Source organism: Pipra filicauda, unplaced genomic scaffold (genome assembly GCF_003945595.2).
Source record: "Pipra filicauda isolate LSUMZ 115617 unplaced genomic scaffold, ASM394559v2 scaffold8_size5757611_pilon, whole genome shotgun sequence".
Lineage (NCBI taxonomy): Eukaryota > Metazoa > Chordata > Aves > Passeriformes > Pipridae > Pipra > Pipra filicauda.
Genome location: NW_024105087.1, coordinates 3,962,716 through 3,979,757, shown reverse-complemented (window position 1 = coordinate 3,979,757; position 17,042 = coordinate 3,962,716). Strand labels below are relative to the sequence as shown.

The following is a 17,042-nucleotide window of genomic DNA, read 5'->3' as shown; positions in this document are numbered from 1 at the left end:
CGCATTTTTAAAGGGAATGCACAAATGCAGAAAACAAGACAATTCCTTTCATGAGGTGTTTTCTAATTACAATGCCTAGACATTATGTTCTCATAAATTCATTGCTTGTCATGATAGTGTTTTTTCTAGGGTGAATGAGAGTCAAATTTATAGACTCTTTCTCCTCTGCTGCTTCAGATTACAGATTATATGAAACTCCAGTACAAAAATATGGTAAATCTTGAAATGAAACAGCCGTTAGGTATTTTGTTTGGTCCATTTTGTAAGCTAGATATTCTCACCCTGGCAACATTGGCCTTATACTCAAGAATAATATTCAACATTCAAGAATGTTAAATAATCCTTTTAATTCAGTAGCACCTTCAGATAGAAGAGTGTTTTTTTAACAAATCTCATTTTGTTTGAATTTATTAATCGACTAAATTTATATTAGGTTTAAATGTTTTTACTCGTGGTATAAACATCATTTCTTTTGAGGTTATTTCCCTGAATTATGAAAGAATAAATTGATGAAAACTAGCAAATCAAATTGTTCTTACTAGCTTGGTTTCAGTAACCAAAATCAATTCAAGGAATTGCATGAAATTCCCTATAGATCTCTCGGTGAGCTTTTTGCTGATATGTAATATAAAGCTCTCTGTAGAGCCCAAACCCAGTGCTTTTCCTTATCAAGTTGCATTAGTTGAGCTGCCAAACTTTAAACAAGTAGCAGTGGAAAGTTTAAGCACTGCTAATGTGACAAACACCCCTCTGAGCTCTATACACAGCGACAGCAAGACAACTGCACGGAAGCCCACCCTCACCTGGGAGCCAAGTCCCTCGGCACAACCCAGCCCACCAGCAGGTACTACCTTGCAGATATGCCATTTACACCTGGATCATCCCACACATTGGAGATCCAGCCCCAACTCAACCAAAAGCAAGGGACAGCTTATATAAACTGTGTTTGCAAATCAGCCTGTCGTGCTGGGGTGGTGTGTGGGGAAATCATAGTGTTGGCTCAGCTGCCAAATCTAAGTCATCACTGGGCTTTCCTCAAGATGGGCAAGACAACCAGTCACCAGTGTGATGATGGTAGGCCTCTTCAGTCAACACTAGAACTGATTCTCCAGCCATAAACTGTCCCAAACCCTAAGTGTTGCAGAGCTCTGATGCTTTCATCTTATACAAGGGATTTTTACCTTCCAATTTTAAAATGACATGTTCAAGGCTACATTGCATGTGTCTGGAATTTACTCCTACAGGAGTTTTGTATATTGAAAGAAGCACTTGAGAAAGAAATTTTCAAAACTGCTCCAGGTTGGTCTTTTTTTATCTATATAACTGGGAAGTCACTGATCCCATTTAATTTACTTGAATTAAAGTATTAAATATTGGCTAAACTGTTCCCTACTATAATTAATAGTGGTAATTCACTTCAGTGGGATCAGAGTTCAGGTATTTAATGTTTTCAGTGATCCCAAACTTACTTTCTCATTTCATATGTAATTATGTCTGGATTATATCCTCTAGCAGCATCAAGTATTAGCATAATTTTCATTACTTGGGGTTTGGTTTTTCTTTTTAACTCTTCCATTAAACTAAACCACACTAATACTGTTGATTGGCTGCAAGAGATGTTTATTCTTTGGTGCAAATGGAGAAACTGTCACAGGTAATTGTTGGGCTGACGTAAAACAGCTCGTTGAAATGTCAGCCTGAACTACAGCAAGTATGTCATGTGAAGGATTACTTAAAATTTACTTCCATGAACAATGTTTAATGATGGTTTGTGCAGCTTTATAAAAGCACCTTAACACCTTTCTGATCTAAAACAGAACACTTAAATATTCCAAACCAACAGCAGACCACCCAATACCTTTGCCTGGAAGCCTCAGCAATCCCATCTTTGGAGGGACATACTCTTAATACTATGAACATTTTAATTGCATTTAGATTATTATCTCATGCTCCAGCAAAAACCCATTGCCTTTAATTAAAGGAGTAAAATATTGTGGTAGTTAAATATTAAACAAACAGCTATTTTGTGTATACATGCAAAGGAATGCAAAGTATTCTTGTAATCAATGCATCAGTGTTAATTAACCATTAACACATAATGACAAAATTCAGGAATAAGAGCTGAAAGGTTACCACTAATTAAACAAGTCAGGCTCTCGAAGCACAGCACTCCACTGCACATTATAACAACCAGGTACTCTTCAGAGCACCAAAACTGTATTTCCCCACTGTAGGCAAGTGCATGCTGATGTCAGTCTGGGTCCCTCCAATGATCCTAAAGAATTCAGATGCATTCTACTAAAACTGCAGAGCTAGTTGGTAAATTCAAGAAAAATATCCACTAAAAATTACCTCCATAATTCACTCACATACCACAACACAGTAACAGTACGATGACCATTTATTCTTTCATTTAGATCTGCCAGAGCAATGAACTCTTGCTTTGTATATTGCTAATCCAGATCCATCCTGAAAATATGGGTTATAGAAAAACCCACTGGTCATTTTGAAACAAAGAATTACAGAATATGCTGAGTTGGAAGGGAGCCATCAGGATCAAGTCCAACTCCTGGCCCTGCACAGGACCATCCCCAAGAGTCACACCACGTACCTGAGAGCCTTGTACAAATGCTTCTTGAACTCCGTCAGCCTTGGAGCTGTGACCACTTCCCTGAGGAGCCTGTTCCAGCGCCTAACCACCTTGAGGGTGAAAAACCTTTTCCTGATACTCAAGCTGAACCTCTCCCGACTCAGCTTCAGGCCATTCCCTCAGGTCCCGCTACCGGTCACCACAGAGCAGAGATCAGTGCCTGTCCCTACTCTTCCCTTCATGAGGAAGCTGTAACTGAGGTCTCCCCTCAGTCTCCTCCAGGCTGAACAGACCAAGTGCCCTCAGCTGCTCCTCCTACGGCTTCCCCTCAAGGCCCTTCACCATCCTCACGGCCCTCCTTTGGACACTCTCTATGAGCCTAATGTCTTTTCTATATTGTGGTGCCCAAACCAGCACACAGTACTCAATGTGAGGCTGCACCAGCGCAGAGTAAAGTGGGACAAAGACATATTTATGGTTGACAAATGTCTAAAGTCTTTGTGATTTCCTGAGAAGTTTACTACACTAGCTTCTGACACTCCTTCTTTCTTTACAGGATGTAATGCAATTCAGCTCTCATTACTAGATCCAGTCTTGTCACCCTGACTTTCTTCAAGTGGCACTTGCAGTTGTAGCACCCAACTTACTTCACCAAGTGGAGGCATAAATTGCCTGAGCACCTGTTTCACTTGCAGTTCTTGAGTCTGAACATCTACAATTATTGCTGGCTATTGCTTTGAGAAAGGTGGGGGTTGTTCTAGCAATGGCCTGCTGCCTAGAGATGTGGTTTGCTCTATTATATGAAGTGATGGCTTGCCTTCCCACTAACTGGTAGCTCTCCATGGTCCTTCAGTCTCTTCCATCACTTCATTTATTACACACAAGTTCATGCATTTTTGCTAATCAGAGCTGGTGATCCGAACAGCTGGCTCTCTCTCCAGTATATAAACAGATTTCAAGCCTAAATAGTTTCGATTACTTCCCTTAAACTGTTTTAAGGCAGATGAAGAAAAACAAGTACCAACAGTAAGACTCACTTCAGTTCCTCTCTCGTACTGTGTTCATGGCAGACTAAGCCTTTGATTCTCAGAAAGGTACCTACATGCCAACTGTTCAGTAAACATCTAGTCTGATAGTCTTCATGTTGGGTTATCACTAACTTAAACTTGAATTACAGCTCCAAGCACTCCCCAGCCTAGCAACATGCCTGTTTGTGAAGACCAGGGTAACTACAGAATTGGGCAACAAGTGATGCTTTACTCAGATCACTCATATCCAAGTAACTGCATATCTGCGTGAAAGACATCTGAAATCTAATATACAAAGCAGCTATTAAAAAAAACCAACAACAATAAAAGTCCATTATTCTACATTTACACCAAACAAAGCATGGAAAAATGGTATGCACACAGCTCTTCAAACCAGACTGCAAGCTACTATGAATCTCATGTCCAGTGTGCCATATAAAATCCAAGGCAGTTTATCCCTCTTTGACTAAAAAGTATGCTGTGCCTTCTTGGTAAGGTAAGAGCAAGCACAAAGGCAGCAGCTGAAGAGCCGTGCATCTATAGGCAGTGTGTTGGCAAAAGTATCTCCCCTACAGACTAAGCTAGAACAGCAAAAGCCAAAGTATAGTTTAAATTTCAAAATGGAATTACATACAGAAATTGCATTAGTGAAAAATTTGTCTTTAAAGCAGTATCATTATCTGAACATCAGCTTCACAGCGAAAGAGAAGATGGACAATGGCGATATGGCTTCAACTTCCAGCTCTGCGAGAGATTCCTCATGTGAGCTTAAACAAAACATAAATGTTTTGCTGTTCTCCATTTTAGAAACCAGGAGCAGCAAATACCTCTTTGCTTCCTCTCCTGCCATCTGCCTTTTTTGTTTACACTGTGGTGCTAAGAAGACACACAGACATGACTTAGTCAAAACACAGTTACTGCTGTTCATTTCAACAGGAGTTCCTCACCATCCTGGGCACTCAGTTACCTCTCTCTTCTTACTGTCTACAAAAGAATTAAGCTAAGTTTAATTAAAATAAAGGGGTTTTTTCACTCATACTAGGAATGAAATTTCTGTTCTGCGAGGCAGAAAGGCCTCGTATGGTATCTTCAAAAAAAAAAAAGGTTTTAAAATTCCTACATTACTCCTATTTGAAGTGATGATTCAGATCACTGCCATCATGATTTCTTAGAACAAATACATCTTCCATTTTCTCTGTCATTTATTTCAATATTACTTATAGTAATCAATATTTATCAGATGTTTCTTATACAAGAGAGAGTGGTAAGATTCCAGACACCTGTGTGTCTGAAAATAATGAGCAAGGAAAAAAGTAGCAGCTAAACACAACATGTGCATAAGAACTTCCTGCAATGATTTGGCAGACCAGTTTGTTTGTCCCAAATTAAATACTAAGTACTGTATTAATACACAAAGGCAGTAATTTGCCTTATTTTCAGACACAGTCATCCAGGATCTCACTGCTGAAAAATCAGCAGCCCTATGTGACCAAGCACCAAAAATGTTAAAATCGACGGTGATTGCACAGGTGTTAAATACCAATGCAATGTATACACAACTGTTACAAAACAACACAGACAATACTTAATATGGGTCTAGAAAGGCCACTGCACTCATTTTCAAGTGACATTGAATATCAAAGAGCAAGACACAAACTGTAGTAATGAGTTTGCATTTTTATACTGTCTTTCAGGCATGGTCATATGTAATTTTGCCAGCAGCAGTTGAAGGAGTCAGTAGTTGCACTCTCCCTTTTAATCTGCTCCCACTCTCTTCATCATGACTCTGTTCACCCCCAGGGTCTTACCACAGATTACTTGCTTTCACCCAATACTAAGAATATACTTATTTTAAAGGGCCAAGGAAGGACCTGTTTAGTGAACAGCAATGGAAGCATCCAAAGAGGTTCAACCACGGAGATGGTAATTTCTGGCAATAAAGCAGAAACAAAATATGGGAATGTGCAGCTTCAGACTGGATCTGCTGGTGATAGAAGAATAAAGTGTAACTGTAGCCTTAACCTTTACAGAGCCTTGTACACTTTAACATCTACTAAAAACCCCTACAATAATTTAATTTGTAAGTGCAGATTCTCTCCTCAACAGTAAAGTTTAACATGGGTATCCACAGGTTCTTAAAACCACTAGAACAGCGTCTGTGATTGCAGAATAGCAGGATAAGTACTCAAGCTAGGTTTCAGCTTATTCAACTAGACTGTCAGATGTAACAATTTAGAAACCATCTAAATGTATGAACATCAGAGCCCTGAAAAAAATCAGTAAAAGCAAGAATAGCTCTCTAAAGATCCCAAAATGATGCCTACAAAAATGAAGGCAGGGCAGAAATAAGCAGAACAAGACTGTGCTGACGTGCTTGTTCCTAGTTTACTGGATAATGTTTGTCACAGAGCAATGTTAATTTAGATATTACTTGTAGGGTGAATTGTAAGACAAAAGAATACTTTAAAGTTTCTTTCAATTCAAAGATAAATGTTACTGACCAAAGATCAGAATCACCACAGAATTGCCTGTGGTAGAATCACTAAGTAGGAAACAGTGGCTTGACGATAGAAAGGTAGGATAGGTAACTGCCATCTTAACTCTGGGGGAAAACCAGGAAAATTCCACATCTAATAATTTCCTTTCTTACAAGTCTATCCATAACTTATCAAAAACAACTCAATATATCCAGAGGGGGGTGGTTGTTGTTTTTTAACAGAAAAATATGCAATGGTATGTATTTTGCTTCAATTGCTTAAGTGAATAGCAATGTACCAGTCCTTTATACTATATAAAATAAAATCCACTGGACTGACAGACTTGGTGAAAGGCATGAGTTCAACCAGATTCTGATGAGCAGGAATCCTGCAGCTGATACATGGAAAGGTAAGGTACCATTAAGGTCCTTGTGAAATGATTGAATCCACATTTAAACAGAAAACTCAAACTAGTCATGCACTTCTCTACAAGGTTCATCACCATGAAATGCCCTGTTCAATAACCCTTCTAAAGACTGTGGAATTCAGCCAGACAAAACTTTTCAGTAAACAACAGCTTCATGAAGCATATAAAGGATTTCAAAGCTAAATCTTTATCCTTCTTTGACAACCTTATCACTGTTTGATGAGCCTCCTATATTGGCAGCCTTTCCTTGCTCACAATTAAGAAGTGTCAAAAGTTTTCCTTGGCTGAGATTAGTCTGGATTGACCATCAGCTTTTACGGTGCTAGGAGGAACAGGTTTGATCAGTGCTGAACATTTTAAAAGAAACCCTTGTACTTCAACAACCCTTCTAAAATCTCCTTACTTTTTTAAAAGATTAAGTAACTAGTAATTAGATTATGAGATGTTAGCAGAGGTGTTAAATATTCCTACTCACAGCAAGTAGATAAAGCCTACATTTTCCTTGCAATGCTCTTTACTTTAAAACACATTAAAAAAATTCTGTGCTACGAGTCTGAGGTTATCTGGTGTTATACACTTGAGTTCTCAGTATTTTAGAGGTTCATTGGGCCTTCAAATTCATTTCTACATTATTGTAGGATGTCAGAGCATTCTTAACTCTCCTGTTTTGAACAGGTATCATGTTTAGATGACCTATTCTCATATCTATATTAATGTATATACTATAGTGAATAATTTGGAAAGGTTTGGTTTTCTTCATGTCATTGTCATCTTCACTGTGTTATCAGTCACTGGAACAGGCTCCCCAGGGAAGTGGTCACGGCACTGAGCCTGTCACAGTTCAAGGAGCATCTGGACAATGCTCTTTAGTCATACGGTTTAGTTTTAGAAGGGAAGAAGCAGGGAGTTGGACTCAATGATCCTTATATGTCCCTTCCAACTTGAGATATTCTATGATTCTATGATCTATTTTGCACTTACAAAGAAAGCTAAATCCATCCAGACAGCCATTAAGCAGAAGCAATCCTATACAGAAAAAGGTGCAACACATTAGCATAAACAATGATGGGAAAACACTACTGGTAATGTCTTTAAACCATGTCTGTTCAAGAAGAATGCTCTTTAAAATGAGCAGCTTTTAGGTAAAGGAACAAACAGGAACACTATAGAACAAACATGATCATTAGGGGAAGAAATTACCCTCCAAAAATGCCTGTATTAAATCAATTACTGATTCCCAGTCAAATATGTTCTTTTTAAAGTGTCTGTTTTTTTTTTCCTCTCAGATAGTACAAGAGCACTCAGACTGCAAGGACAAGTTCTGCAAAATCACAGACTACAATACATTGTAACACAGTATTATCTTTATTTCAAAATTGTACAAAGTATAAACATAAAAGATATAATTAGGCCGAAGTAAAGCCTGCTTTTTAAGTATCTGAATACTTTAGCAACGATACCGTCATCAAACTTTATCTTATGGAGCGATACATCATGAAATCAATCGTTGTACATCGAGGGAATTTCCCAATGGAGCTCTCTTCCACCGGGGTGTACACTTTGATTTGTCTCATGTGAGTGTCCCTGCCATTCTGGTGATTGGCTAGAACAGCAATCTGGATCATGAACGTGCGAATTGGCTTCTTCTGAGTGTCTGTCAGAGGAACGTGAATCCAGCCGCTCGGTTCCACTAGTTCAAGTTGCTGCCAAAAACAAGACAGAAAAGCAAAACATTCAGAACCAGTTAACATACTTACTATAAATGATCACATCTTAAACCCCTTTCATAAAGCAGAGTCTTGCAAACCAGATTTTAGTTGCTTTTTCAAGTTAATTTGAAATAGTACAGTCGAAAACTCATAGCTAATTTACTGCTCGTGTAATTGGATACAAATTAATCTGGTTGACTGCAGTTGTGGTTGCTTTGGCCTTTCAGAATCTACTCTTCATTTTGTGCCCTAATCTTAAAACAAAAATCAATATAAAGAAATACAGACTTCAGAATAAATTCAAGAAAGTCAAAGCAAGGATCCTGTTACTGAAGCACATTGCCCAAGGATGACAGAAAACATGCATCCTAATTTGTTTTATCTAGGCACTCTGGACTAAATATGCTGGAATGACTTATGTAGGAAACTAAATGCACACAAAGGTTGGGTTTTCAGAAATTCCTTAGAGGGGGAGGAGGAAAAAGAAGGTGACAGAGGAAAAAATACAAGATATCTCATAAACTTCATGTCACCCACGTGTCAAGACAGATGTCTGGTCAATTAATACTTGCTGCACAGCCAAATGGACAAATCACATTCTAATCACATTTTGACTTGGCTTTTATACAACATACCCAGTCTGATACGATTATTTTTTCTTTTTTAATTTTAATCCTACACAAACCAATGAAAAAGCAAGCAAGGAATAGCATTTTGTTAACTCTAAACCACATCGCTGACACGTCAGCTTGCCGAAATCAAGCTGGATGCTATGCAGAAGTGTGGCAAAAGCTTTTGTTTAAAACTAGTTGTCCAACTTCAAAGCACAACCAAAACACATATGGGAAGAGCACACAAGGAAGCGGAAGTCTTGGGGGGAAGAAAAACAAGACACAAAACAATTGTCCACAAGCAAGTGGATTTCACACAGCTAAGCAAATAAGACTGCTGTTCTTAGCAGCAGAGTTCCCCTAAGGAAGATGGATGTGCTCAAAATTCCCATCTTTCTCCTGCAAATACTTACATGACACACATCCTGTTAAATGTCTTGTTTATGCTGAAGCTTTCAAAAGAGCTACTGGTTCAGAGGCAGTAAACACCTTGAGAATGACCCAAGAAACAAGTAAAAAAAAAAATCTGATGACTACTTTAAGCTTAAAGAAACAAACGAAAAAAATCTCTCACACCTCCACCTTAAAAAAAAGAAAGGAAAAAACCCACCAGAAAACAAAAAACCGCAACCCAAAACTCTCCATTGCTGCAGACTCTCCAACAAATAATTTCCAAAGTATTAAATTCACTAAACCTTAGCAGTAAATCATTTCCCTCTGGGAGCTAGACACTTCCACAAACACACAGTCACTTATTTGTTGTAACCTGTCCCTTTTAAAAAAGCTACAAACCCCTTTTTTTTTTTTTTGCATAGGAAACTTCAGGTAATGGCTGACTATAAAGTGATAAAAAAATGATGTACTGTTGAAGCAGCTTTACAAAGGGCAGATTTATCATGGGGAGGAAGCAGTAAACAGCCTGAGCAAGTATGCTTTCCATCTCCACAGCAAACAGGAAGGATGAGGATCCTACTAATATTTTATTCAACTAGTACTAAGGTGAAGTGTCTGATTTAGAAGAGAATGAAAAGGTTATTGCTAATTAAACTTGCATTTTTATATTATTCTCAGAGTTTAAAAATTTTGACTGCTCATTCAAAGTGGAAAAGTTGAGTTCCAGAGCTATGATCTTGGGATTTTTATGCTTGGATCAGTATGAACTAGATTTTTAATACAATATAAAAAAGTGAAACTTTCCATAGTTTGACAACACTGGTTTCAGACAAATCCAATATAATCTGGGTTTTCATGGTCTATTGGGAAAGAAGTTGCAAAAGTGAAATAATGATTCCCCCACTCCAGAACCAAGACAACTACCAAGGGATTGGCAAAATTAGGCTATTTATACAAAATTAAATTGAATCCTTAATAAATTCACAGAGAAAATTCACATCTTTTATTTTAAAAGAATTATTAGGCTCAGAAAGGGAAGCAATGGAAAGTTAAAAGTTGCAAAGGTAATTTCACTCACATAAAAATATACTTGTATCTTATTACATACACTTTTTATTACATGTTTATCAATGATTTATTTCATCCCTAATCAAGGGAGGGGGTTATATGGTCTGTTTATAGTGTGTTATTTTCCAGTTTTGCTACAAAGGCACCCAATTTCTTTCTGAGTCTGTCTACAGAGATGGGTCAAGTAATTTCTTCACCTGCAAAACTGGCAACCGAGGCATTAGGTTAATTAAATTAAAAGGTTCTCTGGCTCCAGACTGAGCTGGTTTTTACTATCCTCAGTAAAAGACAGGATTTTACAGGAGGTTTAGCTCCCACTGAGTTCACTTGCAGTTCTAAGTGTCTGCATTTCCACAAACTGACATGAGTTCTCAAACCAGCCACTAGATCATAGAGTATGAGCAGTAACCTAGGAACAGTTATTTGAGTGCATCATGTAGAAATACCACAACTAAGCACAGATGGCACACAATTCATCAAGCAGCATTTAATTGTCTTAGCCACAAAGCCTTTTTCTTTCCCCAAAAAAATCTTGACTTCACTTACTCCACATTTTTCAACTTCTATAACAGATGAATATACATACTTTACTGTACAAATCCTGGACTCATTGTCAGAATCAACCCCTTTACCCATTCCAGTCAAATAGCTGCCTGTTGGACAAAGCATGTGACACTTGGGAGGAAGTTGGAGGTTGCACTACAATGTAGTAAATGCAAGAGGTCAGAGTTAGACTTAAATGTTTGAAAAAATGAGCTCTTGATTTCTGCCCTCTAAACAACATTCCTGCCCTGTGACACTTGAGTATTTTCTTTAAGTTGATGCCTATATAGTTTGTTAAAACCTTGATACCCACTCAACATTTAAACTGAAGCTTAAATGCAACAAAACCTAACTACTGTTATCTGAACATCCAGTAGAAAAGGAAGTAATATTTTGCCAGCATGATACACACATTTTCTGTGACCAAAAGAATGGTATAAACCACACACACACACACAGGGTCCTAAATTCCTCTCCTCCACATCTGTCATGCTATTCCAGATGAATGAGACAGTTTCTTTTCCAGAGGGCCCAGGTCCACCACCAGGGAAAAGGAACAGGACATGGGAATAGGCAGTGGTGATACAAGACACAATGCTGCCCACTCTCAGTTCAGTGTCAGCACCCAGATCCAGCTGTTACAATTCCTAGCAGAAGTGGGATGAAATACGCAGTTCTACCCTGCCTGGAGCATTCCCAGTGTGAACAAAATCTAAAGGAAGCTTACTGTGAAGTTTTAAGAAATTCCTATTAAGCCCATGCAAATGGCAATCTTTCAAAGCCTTGTAAACCGGTCTGGAAATTTGGGTGGATTTTTACAGGGAGGCAAAAGGCACATCCTCAACACAAAGGCTGAACTATTGCCAAATTTCAAATCCTTGCTTCAGAGCTTGGGGGCACTGGAGCATCAAAGAAGGACACCAGAATATTCTCACACAAGCAAAATAGCATACTTTTCACTGGCCTTATTCTTGGAACAGAACTGCTTTGGCTGAAACTTTCAAAAAGTTCAGCCCAAAGCAGATATCTGGCATGGAAAAATCAGTTTGAACTACACTTTGGCAAAAGTTAGAAAGCCTGGAAATGTAAAGGGTCACACAACCTTAAGTACAGGTGGCACTAGCAGCTCTACCTATAGTAAATACTATACCTGAAATCCATTTCAGTGGACTTTACTGTCAAGCTTGTTCTTTTAAAGTATAATATATATATATATATAAATGTACACACACACACTTTTCATCCCAACTCTACAACATCAGTCCACTATGAGCAAATATCAGATTGAGTTTCCTCCAGTATTTTTTCCTCCTTGGTAGCTCATTTAAGTAATTAAGAATCAGTCACAATTAACTGTCTTGTAGGAAAGTTCTAAAAATCAGCTATATTACTAATTACCTGAGTGAAATTAAAACTTGGAAGTTTCTTTCTGTTATGTGTTTTAGCAGAAAAGTTTTTCTTTAAAAAAGGGAAACAAAGGAATGAATCAATGTAAGTTCAGTATTAGCAACTCAGAACAGTTCCTGCAGGCTTTAGACTAATCTTACATACAATGTACTAAAATCCCAGGGTTTGTGGGTTTCTTTAATTTGCTTCTAATACTATAAATTTTGTGACAATTGGTAAACAAGAAGAGCATGAAAGTCAAAATAAAAGAACAAAGGGATAAAAATTGAAATGGAAAAATCACTCACTTGTCCTCTGCTGCAGTTATACTCTAGCTCTTCTCCTGCCTTCTCTCCGTTGGTTTCTTATTTTTCCTGTCCTCTGCATGCTACAGTTTTACCTATGGACATAAACTCCCAACTCCAGCAATCCTTGTTATTTTGAAAGCTGAAGAAAAATTGATGTTCTTAATGCAAATCTCCTCCCCAGCCTGAACTCAAGAGATTTTAAGAGGAAGTTTCTTCTGCAATTGCTGGCCTCTTTATAGGGTAGCAAGTTATTTATCCAAAGAAGGGGTTTTTTTAATTGTACTTAATCCTACTTAAATTGAATACTGACCTGTTCTCGATACACAGTGATATTGTGCTTAAATTCTGTTGTGTCTTCAAAGTGGCACATAACTCTAAATGCTACTTCTACTAGGCTTATAAACACAACCCCAAGTTTTTTGCTATATTTACAGTAGGCTAACACCCTTGAAATAATGCATTTTTGCTGCCCTATGAAGACATCTTTTGTGAAGATACAGAAAGGAAAAAAAGCCCACTCTAAGTAGTTTACAGAGTAATTACAAACACATCCCAGATGTATGCTAGATGGGGCCCCCAGATTTCAGGAGAATATATATATATATATATATATGTATATATATATATATGAGGAGAAAGCTGCCTGCTTGCTTCCTCTGGGGAAAAAAAAAATCCTTTTCTCCACACACATACTGACAGAAGGTTGGGAATTATTGCTGCCATCACAGCTTCAGCATGATACAACATGATTCTGAGATGTTGGTACCTTATCAAATTTCCATTTTATCATCTGTTCTTCTAGAGTCAAATGGTCATGAAACCAAACAGCATTTGATTTTACTCCTTCTATTTTTTTCATAAAACTGTTCAAGTTGCTTTTTGTTTTAGTGATTTAGCAAACTATGAAATTAAAAGTAGTGGCTAAACTCTTTTTCACACATATAATTTTGCCTTTCTATGAGCTTAACTAGTTTTTACTATACAGTTATATAAAAAAAACTAAGCTTCTCAAGGCAGGTGTTCCCAATAAATAATGTATTCTTCCAAGCAGATTATAAAACTTAGTTCCAGGCAAAATAAATTCTATGTTCAGAAATGAAGTATTTATCAATACACAAACTTTCCCATGTCGGGAAAGGCTTTTCCCTGTTTAGCCATTGTTTTTTTACAGCTATCCAAATATGTTCTCACAACAACTGGCAAGGAGAAAGCAGGCTGGCTCGACTTCCAAAATTCTCTTTCCATAACTGCCATGCCCTACCGTGCAGTTACCAGGATTCGGAATCAGCAGGGCCCTGCGTAATTCCAAGTATTGGAACTGTCAACACACGAAGTAGCAGAGCTTGGGCTTCAGCCATCACTTCACTTAGGAAGGAAGAGAACCAGTTAATAGCAGTGATGCACCAGTTCCAGCAATAAAAATGAAGCACGTCCAAAAGCAACTTCACGAGTTCCAAGTGAGCCAAAGGAGGGACACCACATTAGCAGCTTAACAAGGAACACAGAAACACGCTCAAAGGACCCACTGTGAAAAGCACACTCCTCTGCTCTAACGAAGCAACGACCACCTAAGGAGGTGGCTCTGTGGTCTTAATCAGCCACCTCCTTAAACGGTCAAGGAATCCAACTTCAGTCCATTAGGCGAGAGAAGTTTTCCATTCTTTCAAACAGCAGTTCCTGAAGAGTCTAGAGGAGCACAGTCCATCCCTCAGGAAGATTCAACTAGGGATTCAGGCAGACAAGAGGCTTGTAGCCAAATAAGCGCTATCAGAGAGCAAAACCTGCAAACACTACAAATTCCTATCATATATAAGCTCTTTGTTCAAATAAGCTGAAAGAAATAACTTTTGGTAAGACAGAAAAGGTTGAAAAACAGAAAGGTCAAAAAGATCCTTGCAAAAAGTTTTACAGAACCTCCTTCTTCAGACTGTTCTGCTCCAGTTTAAACCAGTAAAAATTAATCAATGCCCAAGTGTTAGAAAGCTGTATCCAATTAAAATAAAGACACCTAAATGCCCAAGCCAAGCTAGAAAGAAAATCTAGAAAAGGAAGAACAGTAAAGCTAGAAAAACAAATCCTCAGTGGGTCAAGGATTAGCATCTACAATGCTCAAATACAGATTCTTATACTGCCTTTCCAAATTTCATGTTTGGATTACATAAGCAGCACACCACATGTTGGACGATGTCAGTGGTTCATAGAGTACAGAAACAGGCATGTTTCTGAAGTGAGCAGATGATGCCAATTGAGCTATGTATGATACAACCTAAACTTCATTTGGCAGAAGTGATTCACCAGCCAGCTCATGAAATGGTTTCACTGACTAGTCTATTTTAATATTCTTCAGAATGTGATATTCCTTAGGTGTCTTGATTAGAATTTCCCCACACAGTAAAAAAGCAAGGAACAATTTTATTTGATTCCACTGACAAAACATTGCAATCTCTTCCCAGACATACATACCTGATTCAGACAGAATTCCAATATTATAACAGGAGTAAAGTTAGGAAGAACACAGCATTGATATTTAATCCACAAGATGTAACAAGGGAAAGTCAGCTTTTGCATTATTATTGCTCTCATAGTTTGTCTTTGAAATCTCCTGAAGATGAGGAACACACAGGAGGACAACTGAGTCTGAGACATGAGTACCTGATGAGCAAGTATGCACATAAGCCCATTGTCAAACGGAGAAAATAGGGTACAATGGCACACGCTGTAGACTACCAGGAGTTTTCTGACATGGATTCACAGGTAAAACAGCTGTTTCAAAAGTATCAAGTGATGAAGACTCCTAAGTACTTCTGACTGCAAAAGGGTCAAGGTTGTGCTGAACTGCCCACATAAAAAACTCCCAACAGATGAAGTCCCGTTGGTGGAAGTCCCACATGTTGATACAGGGTCGGTCTGGGCACGTGTGGAGGGGCCCCTGTCCGTGGTACTTAAGCACCACCACCCCGCCCATCACACTCCCACCTCTGCAGCTGCTCACAGCGCTTGCACAGTCAGGTACCTGCGGCCTCAGAGGCAAAGAAACAGCCTGCCAAATGCTCAGCTACTCAGAACTTGTCAGCCACAACTGTCTTGCTCAATTTTAACTTCAGAAAATATTGTCTGCTTAGTTCTGGGTGGTAGAAAAAAACAAACAGGCAAAGGGAAAAAAAAAATAGACAACGGTCTTTGAATACTTCATTCTCTAGAATGTGGCTGAAAACAACTCTTCATTCTAGAAAATTTACCTGCAGAAACCATCGTGAATTTGTCACAGGCTGTTTGCTAAGAAAGTCTCTCTGGAAAGAAAGGAACTCTGCAGCGGTTCTCAGTTTTTGTTGTGCCATATACACTTTTTTTAAAGTACGTTCTGTGAGGGACAATGCATAGACAGCTCAACATTCATTCCAAAAACATATGTCTCAAGATGTATATATTGTTTCAGAGATGGACAAAACTGTTAAACTCTCTTGGACAGTTTGCATTCCAGTCCCACATCTTTAAAATTCTATTGTTAAGCGAGGTCACTTGAACTTTCACATAATAGTTTATGCTGAACACATCCATAAATGAAAACTCATTAGAGAAGAATTGCCATCCTGTGTATGTCTTAAGTGGCAACCATCCTATCCAGTGGAACTTAAGAAAAAAATATAAAAACCTTCACCCTTCCCTTTGAAAAGCAGAGTGATCAAATACAGAATGACAATGCAGAAACTCTAGAATGGAGTTTCACATGTGCAAGTACGGCAATAAGACCTGAAACTCCAAAGCAAACCTTCTACCCACAGCAGGAAGTCATCTAAGTTCAGTCTGGTTTCAGCTAAAACAGATTCCATCTTAACATCTGAACCTGTTGCTCCAGAAGGAATACTGTCTGCAACTCTTATGAAATCAGTCATAACAGCTGTGAAATTTTGGATCTCTGATTTAATGAAAAATGGGTTTCATAATTCATTTAGGGATCAGTCAAGAGTGGAGGAAGGGAAGGCAAATCTACCCCAAGTGCATTAGCATTCTGCTGTGGGGACCCAGGTCTCCTTACCCAGCTGTCACAATCCATGGGAATGCCATACTTTTGCAAGTGCACTGCTTGGCAAACCTTGAGAAGCCTCCTGGTATCAGGGGAAATCCTTCAGACCTACAGGGATTTGGCTCCAATGTGAATCTCTGTTACTTCCCTTGGGCTTGGCAGACAGCACGCTGAAGATGAAAAAGCTACAAAAAACCTTCTTGAGCTCATGCTCTGGAGTGGTGGCCTGGCTGACAGTATCAAAAAGTAGGTAACACAGCCCAAAACAAACTTTCTGCTTCAGTTTGCCTATTTCTGGTACCTAAGTTGTTTAAGTTGCAGACATACTGGAACAGACTGCATCTGGGCAGTCTGGCCTTAAAAATGAATCGTAGAAAATCTATGGTTTGTTGCAAGTCTTTTAAACTTTTCAAAATTGCAGCATTCTGAAAGGAGAATGAGGGATTTTTTTTTTTTAAACCAGGGTACTATAGAACTC

General features: G+C 38.5%; 1 protein-coding gene across 5 annotated transcripts in view; it reads right to left on the bottom strand.

Annotated features, from left to right (window-relative positions):
* Nucleotides 1-7,864: 7,864 nt before the first annotated feature.
* ANAPC10 (anaphase promoting complex subunit 10) overlaps nt 7,865-17,042 on the bottom strand; it is a 35,818-nt gene continuing 26,640 nt past the window's right edge. For 4 of the 5 annotated variants that reach the window (XM_027721106.2, XM_027721107.2, XM_027721105.2 and 1 more), the window contains exon 5: nt 7,865-8,225. In XM_027721106.2, the coding sequence (XP_027576907.1) occupies nt 7,995-8,225 (231 nt within the window). In that variant the 3' untranslated portion in view covers nt 7,865-7,994. Of the gene's footprint in view, nt 8,226-9,255; nt 9,332-17,042 lie in introns of all 5 variants that reach the window. The other variant, XM_039391053.1, reaches the window with a different exon arrangement.